The sequence below is a fragment of the Alosa sapidissima genome, chromosome 12 (genome assembly GCF_018492685.1).
Source record: "Alosa sapidissima isolate fAloSap1 chromosome 12, fAloSap1.pri, whole genome shotgun sequence".
NCBI classification, from domain to species: Eukaryota; Metazoa; Chordata; class Actinopteri; order Clupeiformes; family Clupeidae; genus Alosa; species Alosa sapidissima.
Genome location: NC_055968.1, coordinates 4554274 through 4571773, shown reverse-complemented (window position 1 = coordinate 4571773; position 17500 = coordinate 4554274). Strand labels below are relative to the sequence as shown.

General features: G+C 48.9%; 1 protein-coding gene across 1 annotated transcript in view; it reads right to left on the bottom strand.

The window, feature by feature from the left end:
• ror1 (receptor tyrosine kinase-like orphan receptor 1) overlaps nucleotides 1-17500 on the bottom strand; it is a 113019-nt gene that overhangs the window by 8258 nt on the left and 87261 nt on the right. Inside the window, exons 5-7 of the mRNA XM_042058045.1 lie at nucleotides 2812-2939; nucleotides 448-765; nucleotides 1-49 (exon numbers count right to left, since the gene is read on the bottom strand). The exon at nucleotides 1-49 is cut by the window's left edge and continues 197 nt beyond it. Of these exons, the coding sequence (XP_041913979.1) occupies nucleotides 1-49; nucleotides 448-765; nucleotides 2812-2939 (495 nt within the window). The remainder of the gene's footprint in view (nucleotides 50-447; nucleotides 766-2811; nucleotides 2940-17500) is intronic.

Here is a 17500-nt window from a genome sequence, read left to right as displayed (position 1 = left end):
CTCGCCGTGCCCCGGTAGTCCGCGCCGCTGCTGTTGTAGCACTTGTGGTCTGCACATGAGAACAAACAGACTGCACTGGTTAAACACAGACATGAAATACGGCATTTAGTGTCATGGGGCATCAAAAGAGAGTATAGACGCACTGATGTGTTGAGTTTGACAGGCTGTTACAGTATGCAGGAGGACCACCATGCGGTACTGTGGATTTGCACAGTATTGAAACTTGTTCAGATTCTAAAATGTGCTAACCTCCAATCTAATCCCATTAGTCCTACTGAACTGATGGACTGACAACTGACTGGTGATCATAATAGTGCATGTCCACTCCACACACTCTACTGAGGAGTGTGGTATGGGTGAAGGCGAGCTGAGAGGGTGGACATTTAATGGACACAGACCCAGTGTTCTCTGGCTCTGGTGAGTGGACGTGTAGCGTGAGGGTCTTACTCTTGTTGATGGACTCGGCCATGGGGATGCCGATCCTCATGCAGTTGGCGGCCTCGGGGCTGTCGGTGTTGGCCAGGTCATCGCAGTTAGGCAGCTTGAGGCGCTTGAGGATGATGGGGTTGGAGCGGGCGATGATGTACTCCGTCTTGCACAGGTCATTCTCCAGGATCTCGCACTCGTCCTTGCACAGGTCGCGCGGCTTGTCCATGCCCGAGCTGCGGTCGCACGTGGGGAAGGCAAAGTGGCACAGCGACGGGATGGCGAACTCCGAGCAGCGATCCGACAGGTGGTTGGACGTCCCGATCATGGTGAATGCAGCTAGAGAGCAGAAGAATGAATTAAACATCCCTGAATTTCCCCTTGGGGATTAATAGAGTATCTATCTATCTATCTATCTATCTATCTATCTATCTATCTATCTATCTATCTATCTATCTATTATAAGTAAGACTACAGACAACATATTAACACAGCATGTCACATAAAATGTCCTAAATGTCTTGGGCTACAGTGCATAGAGTTGACACAGGCCCTCCATTGTAAACATGCTTAGCCAGGACTGGAACTGGTTCTGATTCCGAGCACTGATTACGCCACACAGCCGCTGCAGAGGTGTGACTGCTCTGAGTTCATCGGGACGTGAGAAACCGAGAGGGAAAGAGAGAGAGGAAAAGACGAGGCATTGCCATCTGTGCAGAGTTTGTGAAAAGTGTGTTCAGATGTGTACGTTCATATTTATTATTAGGGAATTGATGAAGCAAAGCAGCCCTGCGAAGCATTTCAAAACAGCCTTTAACTGGCAGCTGGAGGCCAGTGTGACAATCCAGCCAAACTGTTCCAGACCGGCAGCTCATTTATCTTCGGACCAACATTTATCCCCGGAGCACTTTGAAGTTTTCCTGCGCCATAACCACAATCACATTTAGCGTGTGCACATGTACACAGAGGCTAAGGCAGGGCTGACCCCATGCAGGAAGTCACCTACCTGGTTAACCAATCAGAGCCGCGCTGCTCGGAGGGACGAGGAGTGATAACAGCCGAGCGCACTTCAAAGAGCGGCTGGACATGCATGTGGAGGGACAGGCAGTGGGAGGACAGGCAGTGGGAGGACAGGCAGGCTCCCAGGGCACTAGACAGACACGGGAGGCTCTGGACAGTCCAGGGCCTCACTACAATAGTGCCGTCGTCTTTCACCCTCCGAGTACTATCAATGGCATAATACAACTGGGCCCATTAAGCCTTGTGATTTTCCAGAGGATGAATGACATTGGTCACACGTAACAACGTGGATGTACACACAGACAAAGACACACACAGAGACTGCAATGCCACACACACACACACACACACAGAAAACCGCCCTTGTGGCATTTTTTGGCACCGAGTTGAAACCACAGAGAACTCAACAGCCTGCAGCCTGAGAGCAGCAACACTGCCCTGGAGCGTGTCCTTGTACTACTACAGGGGAAGGCTGGGATGAGGGAGTGTGCCAATGGGGGAATCTAGTCATCTATTTGTGTTGATGTCTGCCTATATGTTTGCATCTGTAGGTATTAGTTTGTGTGTGTGTGTGTGTGCGCAAGAGAGAGAGAGAGAAAGAGAGAGAGAGAGTGTGTGTGTGTGTGTGTGTGTGTGTGTGTGTGTGTGTGTGTGTGTGTGTGTGTGTGTGTGTGTGTGTGTGTGTGTGTGAGAGTGAGTGAGTGAGTGAGTGAGTGAGTGAGTGAGTGAGTGAGTGAGTGAGTGAGTGAGTGAGTGAGTGAGTGAGTGAGTGAGTGAGTGAGTGAGTGAGTGAGTGAGTGAGTGAGTGAGTGAGTGAACGTATACCACACCCCACCACAGCAGCCTTGAGCAGCCCTGCTGAAAGGGGCCATGTGGGGACCATAGAGGATCATTAGCCTCACGGCCCCTAGTGGCTCTCTATCAGTCTGATCTGGCGGCGCTGACCACAGGGCACAGCCTGTTCCCAGGTCAGTGAGGGGCACAGGGCGGCTGTTTGTTCCCAGCCCTTCAGGGAAGACGTGATTGTCAGGGGTCAGGCAAGGTTGTGCCATTTCTGTGTTCCATGTGTTCGGATTAAAGTGGAGACAGACCTGATGCGTATCTGGTGAATTCATTTATCTCAATGAGTCCTGAGTGTTTCTCTGAAGGACTGGGCAATAAGCAACAATCCATGTCAACCACACTTTTTGGATTCTGGATTTTTTGGTGTTTCTGATATGAGAACCACACTTCTTTCTTTTGATATCAACCTTCCACAAACCACTCACCATGCTACCTGGAGAAGCAAAAGGAAAAGCTCTTCCCCCTTTCAACTCTCTCTTCTCCTACACAAACACACTTAAACAGTCACACGGACAGCCATACCTGTGATCTGGGTTTCAATCTCGCCCTGCATTTGCAGTGAGTCCACGAAGATGCTTCGGTTCCCAATGAAGCGTGCGCAGGCGATGCCTCTGTAGGGCTGGCAGAAGCCCTCCTCATCGAAGTCCTCCCTGAGACACAGAGAAACGCAGAGAACAGAAAAGAGGTGGAGTTGAATTACTGCAGTTTACCATAACTACACTAGAGGGCAGTCTTTCTCATCATATTAAACAAATCACTATTCTCCGTTCAAAACCTCTTTGTTGAACTAACTGCCTTACATGCATGTGTGACTGTGTGTGTGTGTGTGTATGAAAGTGGTAGAGTAAAGTAGAGTATAGTAGTGTGGGGGACAGGAGAGAGGTTTTTGAGTCAAAAGCCATAGTGTACATAAATGTGCTGCTGGGGGAAATATATCATATTTTAAAGATCGCACTGAAAATCCCGAGGAGTGCTTTATGTATTGAGCCGCATGGAGCCAGTGGAGCTTGTCATACTCTGTAATTTGAACCATATGAATAGCAGAATCCTTTAGAAAACATAACGGTACATCATCTGTCTTTGAGAGAGAGTGTGTGTGTGTGTGTGTTTGTGTGTGTGTGTGTGTGTGCGTGCGTGCATGCGTGTGTGTGGGGGGATATATGTGGTTGTGTGTGTACATCTGTATTATGAACATCTATATGAACATGTCTTTGTTATAATTTTGAGAACATGTTAACAGTATGTTATGCATGTGTGTGAGTTTGGGCAGATATGTGTGTGTATGTGTCAATAAGTGCATAAGAGTCTGTGTCCAGTGTGTGTTCCAGTGTGTGTCTGTGTCTGTGTGTGTGTGTGTGTGTGTGTGTGTGTGTGCGTGCGCGCGCGTGTGTGTGTGTGTGTGTGTGTGTGTGTGTGTGTGTGTGTGTGTGTGTGTGTGTGTGTGTGTGTGTGTGCGTGACTAGCAGGTTGCGTGTAGAAGTGTGTATGTACAGTGTCACAGCGTGACTGACCTGAGAGACCCTCGGTATCCTAGTGAACAGTAGTCACATTCTCTGGCTGACGTGTCAGTACCTCTCTGCTTGAGTGAGCCATTTCTTTTACATGCACTAAAGCACTAAAGCATCAAACGTCTTCACACGCACCCCTGAACCCATTTACACAGAAGCATCAGTCAGTGGGCCCATGCTGAGAATGACGCAGTGGGTGGGTGCTGCTCTCCAGCAAGGCCATTAATAAGGCCAATCTAGAATCATTAGCCCAGATTAGCCAGCAGTTAGACCAGAGCTCATTAGCGTTACACTTAGTCAGTTAAGAGCCTATTTTGTTTAAGCATCCATGCTATCAAAAAGATACTAAGCACAAATGCGCGTGCACACACACACACAGATTCACTCTTTCTCTCTCTCTCTCTTTCTCTCTCTATCTCTTGCTCTCTCTCTAAGCACACACAGGATGTGGCAGTGTGCATTCTCACCCAATCAGAGAGCAGAGGCTGCTGTGACTGAGGTCATAGGTGAAGGTGAAAGTGTGTGCTTGTGGGGGGTGGGGGGGCATCACAGTCAAATGTTAAGTGTCTATGGTGTCAATGTCAACAACACTTCCCCATATCCTCCACCTCAAGCATGTCTAGTTGCATGACTGACACACACACACACACACACACACACACACACACACACACACACACACACACACACACACACGCAGGCACCATAATTCATCTGACCAAGTACAGTCAGGCAGAGAAACACATTCATAGACATGCTGTAAATAAAGCAATAGTACTAGTAGTAGCACCTCTGAGACCACTACAATCCGCCTGTCCGTCACACATACTCCTTCTCTTCCTCTGGCTTTGCAATGCTCTTGTATAAATATTTGTGTGATTTCTCTGTGAAATATAGCACAGTGTTGAACTACAGACAGCACAGAGGGGAATCATATCTGTCCTGCTGGGAGGAAGCGAGAGATTCACAGAGCCTTGGCAATGCCAGAGCCCATCTCTAACTGAGACCTCACCAGCAAAAAGTTTATTTAATAAAGGTTATCCAACAGTTTAACTCATTTTTCTTTGGCACTTTATCAAGACTTCTTTTTAACTTAACCAAGATATGAGTCCACAAATCTACAGGTGTACTGACAGCATTTAAAGATAGACATAAGATATACATAATCCAAAGCCACTTTGTTTTTTTTGTTGTGCAATCCTACATTAGACTTTTAGAAGATTACACTCATTCCTTGAGTGGCGGAATTAGGTTTGCACCTGTTTCTTTGCACCAGCAAACCATTTAGTACATTCAGGCCCAGAGTCAAAAACGTGGGTATGTGATGATTGCTTTTTGAAATATGAAGAATCCTGCGCAGTCCAAGGCTCTGACATAAGTAATGGACACGCCTGTTTTAATCCCTGATCATACGTTCACCATAAGCCACAAACGCATTAAAGGATTCACCCACGTTGAGAATGAAATACAATCCTGTCATCAGAGACTGCAGCTCTGGATAATCACTGAGGGCTTTGACTGATTGGCCTGTTCCCACACATTAAACATGCGGGCCTTGCCAAAGCGCTGTCTGTCAAGGAGGGAGGAATCCAGAGCGCTGGGAGGGAGGTCAAGGCACGTTTTACGGGCCTGCAGATGCTGCATGGGGCCAGAGGAGAAGGGTTCCAGAGATAGAACGCTAAATAACAAGGAGAACACTGATCTGGCACACGGAACCGGAGCTGGCTTTAAGAAAAAGGACTCGCATACACAGACGCACAAACTTACAGTTAAACACACACTAAGCACGCACACACACACATACACACATACACACAGTTACACATTGACAATTCATCACAGATGCAGACACACAAATACAGAGAATAGGAACACAGATAACAGATGTGTATTGAATGAAGAAAACAGAAAACAATATAGCTACAAATGCTTAAATCTAACATATAACTAGACAGAAATGAATACAGTATGTTGTATTTTATGTGTATACACCAACACATGTAAGGGCATGTGTTTGTGTGTGTACATATGCATGTGTGTGTGTGTGTGTGTGTGTGTGTCTGTGTGTGTGTGTGTGTGCATGTGCGTGTGTGTGCTGAGAGGAGTAATCAGGGCGGGCGTCCCATCTCTGGAGGCTGTGTGGACAAACTGGGCTGCCATGGCTGGCCCCTATTTGGCGCATCAGGGCCAGGCCCTGTGAGGGCTGGGGTGCGCGTCCCCACGTGTCTCCACTGGTGCTGATGCTAATTACAGGAAATGTTTGGCCCACTGCAGCGACTCTGAGGTCGGCCCACGCTGATGTCATGGGTCCCCGCCGCACACGGAGGAAGATCACAGACAGGAACTGAAGCGCTCCGAAGCCTCCGCAATAAAGTGCACCACACACACGGAGGTACACCCGCCAGATCTGCCTCTCTCTCTCTCTCTCTCTCTCTCTCTCTCTCTCTCTCTCTCTCTCTCTCTCTCATACACACACAAAAAATCAAAAACAGATACACACACACTGATGTGACAAAACCTAGATCTCTCAGTGGACACCCTGCCACGTATAAATAAATATTCATGTAGAAGCAGCTCTCCCACCTATGCAGGGAGAAATTTCCACAAACATACACACACACACACACACACACACACACACACACGCACACGCACACACAGGTCTATGTGAAGGAGGATTCCCAGGCTCTGTGCTGTGCTGGTAAAACTATTGATGCGTGGCAGGAAGGAGCAGCCTGGAGGCCGAGGCCACTTAAACACATGTTGTCCCCCCGGGCCGCCATGAGGCAGCGTGCCCAACGGACCATATGGGACGTCCACCCGCAGAGGCCCGGCACCACGGACGACCTGTACGCCTCTCAATATGTTTTCACCATACGGGGGTCAGGTGGTAGCCCAGCGCTCACAGAGGCCTGACCCCACGCACACACACGGGAGTTCTAAATGAGCTCTCCTAGCCACTGACACGGACCTGACATCGCGCCAAGAAAGAACAGAAGGGGAAAACAGCGCGGCGATGCAGGTAAGGAAACAGAAGGCTAAAACATGAGCAGATGAAACCTGGGGAGCAGATGCATCATGGGGGAAATCAGCGGAAGAGCGGTGGCTCCGGGGTGCTGCCCTGTCAGAGGTCTTACGTGGAAATGGATTTGACCACAACAAAGGCAGTGTGGCGATATGGTACTTAGAGGACACCTTAGCATGCGATGCTTCTGCAGAGAGTAATGGTGCTAGAGTTTCTCCCATCAGTCGCTGTGGCGGGGAAAAAAAAGACAGACAACAGTCAGCAGATGTGAAATGAGCCATGTCTGGGAACAGCTTTCTCGCGCTTTTCCAGCGTTTCCCCCACTCTTGGACAGCAGGGGTCAGGGATGGGACTGAGGGAGGAACAGGAGGACCTGGAAGTGCCTGAAGACAACAGAGCATTGGTCATTACCCTGTCACACAGGTCAGCCGGGGCCCATGGATCATCCCACCAAAAGGCCGAGTCAGTGACCATAAGGACGGGGCTGGGGCGGATAAAAGTCACTGAAATGAAGCGTGGACATTTATTTTGCATTTCAGTGAAGGCTTTATTGGTCAGCTGCATGTTGGATTCAAACCTACAAATTTATGGATATCAAGAAATGGAATATTCCTCAGTGCTGCCTCATACAAATGGATGAGTGAGTCACAGGAAACTCACTGGCCTGTCCTTTACATCAGTGTGTCCTTTGTAACTTACACAAACAGATGACTGCCTTATGCGCAGACACAGCTACGCATGAAATAAGGCGTAGCAACGGGAGCTATTGAGCCAAGAGTCTCTAAAGGCCCTAATGTCTGTGATATGGATCCATACATCTGGCATGAGTCCACAATAGACTGTGTTAATGTGCATTTCTTATCCTGTGACTGGGCACAGCCCATGTTTTTGTTATGCATTAGAATCAGAAGCCCCTGTGCTTGCATGGGTGTTAACCCAGAGTGTCATAGCACCTCTCGCATACAGTGAACACGTCTGCATATGGAGATATCAATGTGTCACGCTCACAGTCAAGATAATGGATTTGGTTCTGCAATCTTAGTGCCTAGTCCCCAGAGCTCAATAAAAAGATTCCTGTGATTCCCCAAAATGCCTCCGAACCATGACCCCCTACTCCTCTCAACACTCCCATTCACATCTACTGACCTTCCTTACTGACTTACAGTCATGAGGCTTATTTCAACTGTCATATAAGCCATTTCTTTTTCAGGTCATTCTGTTTCTTTCAGGTTTAAAATACTGTATATCCGATCCTTGCCAGAAATTCAATTTTCAAACTATGGGAAATGTCACCATCATACCCATCATATACATTGCAGTACATCTCAATTACTTCTGTGTTTGGCAGACATACTGTAGGAACAGTCTCCACCCACCATGGAGCCGCCTGGCACTGCTCAGGATGCCGGTCTGCTGAAACGCTTCCAACACAGACTGGCGAGGTGAACAGCTCCTGGACATCTCTGAATCTGCAAATCTCTCAGTGTGGGTGCGTGAGTGCGTGTGTGTGTCTGTGAGTGCGTGTGCGTGTGTGTGTGTGTGCGTGTGTGTGTCTGTGTGTGGCTGCATGTGTGTCTGTGTGTCTGTGTGTGTGTGTGTGTGTGTGTATGTGTGTGGCTGCGTGTGTGTGTGTGTATGTGTGTGCATGCGTGTGTGTGTGTGTGTGTGTGTGTGTGTGTGTGTGGCTGCTTCAGATTCAAGTTACAGACTAAAGTGACAGACAAAACCCCAAACTCCTCTTTAACCTGGCAGAGACAGCCGAGTGAACCTGGCCAATATGTCTGCGCAGACTCCTAAATCCTCCCTAAATAAAAGTATGCTAAAAGACCAGGCTCAGCAAAATTACAGTGCAAGTCTGCTGTTGGAGCTGTGCGACTGTGGTTGCAGTACTGGAAGTCACTGTGCATCCCTTTTCAAACATCATGGTTTGCCTCTTTGTGCTTCTGGCGTTTTTTATGGATCTCTCATTTTCTCAATCAGTAATGGCATTTCTCTTTTTCCCTTTGCTTCATGGATTATGTTGACAGAAAACAAAATCTGTTTGTCATTTCTTCTCCTCCTCCACCATCGCATGCATATTTCTTTTGTGAGCAGCCTGAATGTGTGTCTTTTGCATGCCAAAGCAATAAAAACGCTTTAAAACAGCCTCCCTCACAGGCTGCCTCTGGCACACGCATTCAAAAGATAGGCTGGGGTCCCATGAGCCATCTGAAATGGCTCTCTCGTTAAATGCACCAAATATAAGATATATGGTTTTAATCAAAACGATGTCCCACTTTCTCTATCCAACGTCAATACAGGCATTTCGTTCCTTTAGGTGCTTCGGTGGGGAGGGTGGGGGCTCTTGGGGGCTCTTGAGGCGAGCTTCTGAGGGGAGTTCTGCTTCATTTCAGGCAGTTTGGCTGCTTTGGCCCGGGAGCTAGGAGTGCGTTTCAGGAGGAGGGGGACTCTAAATGAGATGAGGTTAACAGGTACGGGCTGGTCACTGCTGGAGCTGACTGGGCCTTTGAGGGGCTGCCTCTGGTCCATGACCGCCGCTCAGAGTGACTGGCTCAGGGAGCTCTCATTAGACGGGGCCGGGGACGCCAGAGAAGAGCGCCTCGTCATGTTACCCCAGGAACAATAGCAGCTTCTCTTAGAGGAGCGGAGGACAGAAGCGCATAACTCCAGAGAGAGAGAGAGAGAGAGAGAGAGAGAGAGAGAGAGAGAGAGAGAGAGAGAGAGAGAGAGAGAGAGAACAAAGGAGGAGAGTAGGGAGGGAGAAGAAAAGGGGAGCAAGGAGGGAAAGATAGACAATAAGGGTATAGTAGCAGATAAAATACAGTAGAATTAAAGGCTAAGTATTTTTACTTAGCCTTTAAATATTTTTACTACAGTAGAATTAAAGGCTAAGTATTTTTATAGAGTCCAGTAGAGTTAGAATAACAGGAGCAAGTCAGCAAGTGTTGAAATGTAGACAGACTACAGTGAGCACTCTGAGAGGAGGAGCAATGTTCAATGTACTCTTCAACTATCAAAAGGAATTAGAGAGAGGAGGAGAGGGGCTGTCAGTCAGCCATCAACACCCCCATGTAATCACAGGAAGTGTAAGCAGGAACTTCCTTCAAACACCCAAACACAGCAGGCTGCCCCTCATCTAATTCCTATAACCCCCGTGGAGAGACTGATCTACCCACAGGGGGTAAAGCTTGCCTCTATGCCGTCACCCCTCACTGGTGTCTCAGGATGATGACATCACATACTGTACCCCAGAGGAGTGTTTTGGGGAGGAAGCCTCAGCTCTGGTTACTGTTCTGCTTCTCAAAAACAAAAAACACGAGTTCACATTTCTCTGTCAGAACTCCATTCCCAAGACCATTACAATTACTGTTCCCAGGTAAGAGAAAGAGTGCACACACACACACGCTGTTCGGACTCAATTACCACTGGAGAGAGACACATGAGAAACACTGATAGAGACACGTGAGAAACACTGATGGAGACCAAAAGAAACACTGATGGAGACACATGAGAAACATTGATGGAGACACGTGAGAAACACTGATGGAGACACGTGAGAAACACTGATGGAGACACATGAGAAACACTGATGGAGACACATGAGAAACACTGATAGAGAGGCAGATGTGTGAGAGAGGAGAAAGACAAGCTTAGGGAAAACAGTACAGCTTTGTTTTTCTACTCAAGGACCCTTGAAATCCCCACACACCTCAATAACAAACAGAACTGACAGAGACTATATCTATGGAGGTGTTAGAGAGAGGGAAAGCAAGAACCTGGAATCAGTTGGCTGAACATGTATAAACAGAAGTGTGCACAGTGTGTGTGTGTGTGTGTGTGTGTGTGTGTGTGTGTGTGTGTGTGTGTGTGTGTGTGTGTGTGAGAGAGAGAGAGAGAGAAAGTTTCTCCCTCTCTCTCATGTGCAAAAAAATAAACTGCCTTTGGTGCCATTGCTAAGGTATTACTGAAGTGTGAGTGTGTACGTATAAGAATGCTGCTCTGTATATGTTTGAAAACAGCTCCTAAACAAGCAAACCAAACCAAGCAGAAAACAGCAGCGCTGCCCACAGAGCCTCTGCTGTGGTGTCTGTTCTTCGCTCCTTGTGCCAGATCAAACACCTGGATCGAATTCCTCAGTGTATGCTCTGTTGAACTGAGGCTAAGAGCAAGAAATGGGAAGTAATCACAAGGCAGACTATGGAAAATGGCTCACTCACTCATACATAACCTCAGGTTAAATCGCATTAAATGTGTGTGTGTGTGAGGATGTGCGTGTGAGTGTGCGTGAGTGTGTGTGTGTTTGTGAGTGTGTGTGTGTGTGTGTGTGTGTGTGTGTGTGTGTGTGTGCACTACAGTACGAGTCATCCGTCTCTGTGATTTACACAGTGAAGGTGAGATGATGTAGGACACTTGAGGAAACAAGAACATGCATGTAGAACATGGCTGTGGCTTCCTGCTGAGATCAGTGATCAAGGAGGCGAGTAATTAAAGTTCCTCTCCAGGCGAGCCGTCAGGGGGGAGGGAGAACAGTGTGACATCGCTGGAGCCTCCCAGTTTCCGCATAAATCACGGCGCTTCTCTTGCCATCAACCTGCCAGGCACATGCAACGAGCAGCCTGGTTCACCGCTTTAACTGGCTCTGCTACGGCATGCCAGAGGAAAAGGTCATTAAATAGCATTATTGTAAACATATTGGACTTTCTTCCTGTCTCACTCTCCCCCTATCTTCCAAACCCCTCTCTGTCTCAAACAAACACACGCACTCCAACACACACACACACACACACACACACACACACACACACACACACACACACACACACACACACAGAGAATGAGCAGAATGCCCACTACAGACTAAGAACACTGTGCAGTGGGTGTGTAGGTACTGGGGCATCCATTTGAGAGGGACTCTGGGAATACGGTTCATGATCTCCCTATAAAAAGGGATTTACAGGCCTCTCTAAACCTAATCGGAACGAGACCCCCCCCCCCACACACACACACACCCACAGAAAGCCAACGGCAAGAGCACATCCTGCAGCTTTCATTCATATTTAGAATCGACTCCTCGACCGGGTGCCCTCTTCCTAGCCTCAAATGGAAAAATATCTCGGGGTTTGGCAGGAAAGCTTCATCATGGAAAAACTCAAGGAAGGACAGCTTGAGGGGTTGTGAAGTTAAAGGAAAGAGAGAGAGAGAGAGAGAGAGAGAGAGAGAGAGAGAGAGAGAGAGAGAGAGAGAGAGAGAGAAAGAGAAAGAGAAAGAGAGAAAAAGCACGGGGAAGTAGATGTGGTGGTGATAGAGCTCGTATATTACACGCTCAGTCTGGACTGTTGTATATGCCCAGACCAACGTTTTTTGTGGGTTGATGAGCAGGCTAACATGACTATATTTGTTCAAGTAACCAGAGTCCATTCATAGCAACACACTACGAAGGCTGACTGCTCTATACATATTTCTGACACAGTGGTGGGAACTGGTGAGCTTTTGGAGGACAATGCTACTACAGGGACACGGCATAAACTTTGGCTGTTGGCAGGTCCACTTGAAACAGACATGCTTTAAAATCACACAAAGAATTTACAGGACTTTCCACTGCTGCACTGCGTTTAAACAGTTTGTAGTGCCCTCAAGGGCTTGGCTGAGCAGCAGGACCCCAAGTCTGTGAAAAGCTGTGGCCAAATATGTATTTGCACAGAAGATACAGTGCGTTTGGGGCGGCTCAGATAGGCTTTCATGTCTGTCCCAGCTAGCTGCGGGATACCTTGGGTGCGTTGGGTGGGGGACAGAGTTCAAGTGATGGAGTCCGGCCTGCCTGCCTGCCTCTCTGATGTGCGGACAGACATCCGATCTGGCTCCTCAGAGAAGCAGAGGGCCCTGGAGGAGGCTTTTGTGCTCTAACTTATTAAGCTTTAAGGGGACCACACACAGGCAAGGCCAAAATGGCAGGACCATGTCGGGAGAGCATTTAAGGCAGGAGAGAGAGAGAGAGAGTTCCTCTTCTCTCTTTCACTGTCAACCTCTACCAGTCTTTACTCTATTGATTCAGCTCACTCTCTTTTCAATTATTTCCTTCTCTCCTTCAGCTACTGAAGGCAGCTCTGCTTTTTCTGTGTGTTAGCGATCATAAAACCGCATTTAAAAAAACATTGTAATGTAGCATGGCATTTTTAAGCTGATTTTTGATGGATCACAGATCAGAATTAGAATCACATGCAATCAAACTGATGGGCTCCAAACACCAGGGCCTCAGAACCAGCACATTCCTCCACAGAGGCTCTGTTTTGTGTCAGCTTGATGCTTCTAACCTCTTCCAGCAACTGACAAGCCCTTTGGCTGGCACTGGGACAAAGGCTCCACAATCGAAACCAGCGCAATGCGCATAAAGGGCCTGACACCACCCACCATAGATCTTCAGTCCCCATAACCAGCGTGAGGTTTTCTCATTTCACAAACAAGTAGCTGTCGCGTACGAGGGCACAGTGTGGGCTTCACAAAAAAAACAGAGACACAAGTTAGTGTTGGCTGGACTCTCCATCTGAACAGAGAAGGCAGTGGGGCGGAAGGCTAGTGCGAATGGGAGGTCAGCGCCAGAGAAAAGCTTTTCTTTGCCCGTTTTTTTACTGTGAGGGGGGCCAGACTGGAGCAGAATGGGTCGTTTGGATGCAGCCTGGCCGGAACAGTGGGATCATTCATGAGGGAGAGGCGGCCCGGGGCGGTGCGGGCGGACAGGGTTACCCGCCTCCCAGCGGCCTGCCCGCGGCCTCCACTGCTCCGCCAACGCCTCTCATGGAAACTCACACGAGAGGCCAGGAGGAAAGGTGCTCCCCAGGGGATTACACACACACACACTAATACAGCAAATTCATGCTCACTCATACACTCTCTCCCAATACACAGATCAGCTTATACACACACATCAGCTAATACACACACACACACGCACACACACACGCACACGCACACGCACACGCACACGCACACGCACACGGTACACGGTACACGCACACGCACGCACACACACAAACACACACACACACACAAACACACACACACACACACACACACACACACACACACACACACACACACACACACACACACATAGACACACACACAGTCAAAGTAATTCTTCCACAACTCACACACAAGAAATGCATCTCTCACACACAGCATCATTTCCTAGACATAATAGTCAGTTTAAAATCCTTCCTCAACAGTATCCTGGGCACAAAGCCTTTCCCTCATCTGAACAATGTTCCAGGCAGACATACCCACAGTCCCAGTCCCAGGGACGTGAGCGCTCCCAGACATCCACGTGGGCCTGAATGGGAAACATTAGCCTCCTGCTCGTGGGGACCCCTAAATCTTTCAGAGGAAGGAGACTGACTGCAGGCTGAGGCAGAGGGCAAATGGGAGAGGGGTTAAAGTAGCAACCCAAACACAGCCAGACAGGGGAAGCCTCCACCAGCCTTTACGAGCCATTACTCACCTCCTCCAAGGCCACAACGCCGTGATCCCAAACACACCATGAGACTCCCCATTGTGAGGGCCCAAAGAAAGGCTATTTGTAGACATAGCCCTCAGCTGCTTGCTGTCGAACATGGACGGTTTTCAGAAGAAAGTGGCATCGAAATGGAAGCTCTCGGCCTCCTACAGTATGAATGTGGGCTTTTATTGGAGGGAGAAAATACAAAGGTATCACACAGGTAGCCAAGTGGTCAGAGGGAAGAGGGCCGGAGGAAGAATGTGCAGAGAAACAGACATGTCTGCTGGACGGCAGCCATCTTGGCACCATAGCCCTCTCCTCTGGCCCAAGTGTTGAACACATCGGTCTAACACTCCAACACTGTCAGATGGAGAGGGGTTAAGAGAGTAAGAGAAACAGGGAGAAAGAGGGATGGAGAGAAAGAGAGGGATGGAGAAAGAGAGGGATGGAGAGGGGGAGAGGTGAGCCCACAGTACCCGCTGAGCGACTGGGAAAGCAGTTAGCAGAGGTGCAGTTGGGGGTGGCGTGCCCGGCTGGGCCGAGTTTGTGTTTGTGTGTGTGTGTGTGTGTGTGTGTGTGTGTGTGTGTGTGTGTGTGTGTGTGTGTGTGGGGGTCCGGTTTCAGACTGTGCCACTGCCACAGACTGGACCAGGTCAAAGGCCTCCTCCCCAGTGGGTCATGTTAAGGCTCCAATCTTCAGTCAATCAGCACTTAGTTAAAGAAGGGTTTCTAACAAGGTAAGGATTGAGGTGTGTGCGAAGGAGTGTGTGTGTGTGAGAGAGAGAAAGAAACAGTGAGAGAGAAACCCACAGTTCACTGAAGAAAGCCTGTCTGTACCGGATGTGCAAGAATGAAGCTGCCAGGATGAACTGCTTTCCTCTCATGACCAAAAATAACATGCTAAGATATTTACAATGGACCAGTCCATGTAACTGTTACCATTATGAGAAGTGCATGTAGTGTAAAACACCCAACAGGATGGGGAATGGAGCTACATTTTGTATTAATGCATTTCACAAGTGCCCTAAATCAATGTGTGGTGGAAATAACAGGCCAAATATAAGCTAAAAAGCAGACAGGCTATTGGCTTTGGCATGGCCTCTCCTCTGTAACATTACCAATATGAAAATGGTAATCAGCTTTCACATCCAATTTTCACTACTGGGCAAGCTAAATGTTCAACACTGTGTCAAGAAATGCAAACCCAGTAAATCCACGCAGGCTTTCTACCTCTCCTAAATCAATGTGCCAGCGCGGTGCTGCGTCCAGTGAAAACCCAACTATACATCACTTTAATGATGATATAATTAGATTACTATCAACAGCATCTGAATATAGCATCACATTCACCTCTCGCTAACCCAAATAACGAATAGATCTTTCGCAGCGGACCTGACCTTTCCAATGTGGCTGTTCATCAGTACTCACTGACGTTTCTCTCAGGGGCAGATATTCATATTTGTGATCGTAAAGGATAGCTGATGGATGGAGTGCAGGGGAAGGGTGAAGCCCCCTTCACCACTGTGCAGTGCCCTGGTGAGTGGTGGAGGGTTTGGGGAGGAGAGGGGAGGGGTCTCCACTCCTGAGCTCCTGCCCTGCCTGATGTGTCAGAGAAGCGGCATGTGGGAGACAGAAGGCGTCTGGACTTCGTTAGGACTGCCCTCCTCAACACCACCCCAACACCACCCCAACACCACCCCAACACCGCCTCCACACCACCCCCACTTACTGCACAACGGGAGGAGAGGCGAAGAGGGTAACGAAAAAACACACACACACAGGCGAGAAAGGGCTTTTTCCAAATGCCTTTTTTTCCTGTGCTGAGAGAAAAAAGGGGTCCCTTCTCAAGCAGGCTTTGGGAAAGTTAAACAGCTCTGACAGGGCTGCGACGCTAATATTAATCTTCTCAAACGGGCAAGAAAACGGGATGTTATAAACAAGCGTGAAACACGGGGCTCTTTGGAGCGTTTCAAGAGCTTGCCCCTGCCCCGCGGGCTTCCCCTGCGACTCATGGTGGGGCTGCCGTGTATACATTACCCTGTCTCTTAAGAGCCAAATCTCAGGCCAGAAATCATGTCTGTTTACCTTCAATTGATGATATTTTGATAGCAGAGAATTATGGGCCTGTTCCTCTCACGTTATTAATTCGGGCCACTTCGCCAATGAATGGATTTTCCCCACCACGTCTGGACGACTGACACGGGCAATGAGAGCTGACTGGACTGATGGGAGTGTTTGCTGCTGAGGTCTCAAGAGGCCCATGTCCGAATCAAGGGCCGGTGTGGCTACTAGAGGCTACTGCACACCATACGAGAGGAGGGCAGCCTTTGAAGAACTAGAGCATCAAACTGCGAGAGCGCAGGGTGGTATACTGAGATTTAAAGAGCACAACGTAAGCCTGAGTCTCTGGACACACATCCCAGATCATGAATGAATATGGACACCATTACTCAAGAGAAGCGATCAAAGGGAATACGTGTTAATGGCCTTACATATATACTTATATACACTGACACTGTTTTTTTGTATGGCATTCTCTCCCTCTCTCCCTCTCTCTCTGATTCTCTCTTTTCCACAGGGAACTTCCATTGGTTTGTTCTATTGGTTTTCTTCAGGTCAGAGAGACGGGGGTGGGGGGGTGGGGTGTCAGCAACAGCAGGCTGGGCAGGGGGAGCGATCGTCTGGCACACAAGCCATTTTTCCACCAAATGTTTGTCCTGGCTCGTGGAAACATTTCTCCAGCGCTCGGGAACAACAGAGCGGAGTTCGCCGAGGAGAGCGAGGTGTGAGTCAGAGGGCTCTGTCCGCGGCGGATGACTGACAACCCCACGCCACAACGGCGGCCATTGTTGCTCTACCTCGCACCCCGTCCCTGGAGCCTGCCCACTCCTCATCCCCGAGATACAGTTACAGTCCTCCCAGGTGGTCCCCGCCGAGCAGCACACATGGGAGCGCGGGACTGGGACCCGTCCATATTGCATTTATTAGCACGTATGAATGGAAGGCTTCAAAGCGAGCAGTTGGGAGGCACGCGGGGGAGAGCGGCTACTGGCGCTGGGGCCAGTTTGGGGAGCGACGGAGAGAGTTCGGCCTTCTGGCCGCATGCGAGGGCAGCTTTGGCCGACGGAGCCTGTGAAGCCACTCCTGGGCCAGATCTAATGGCCACATCCTGCCTTCGTGAGCGCG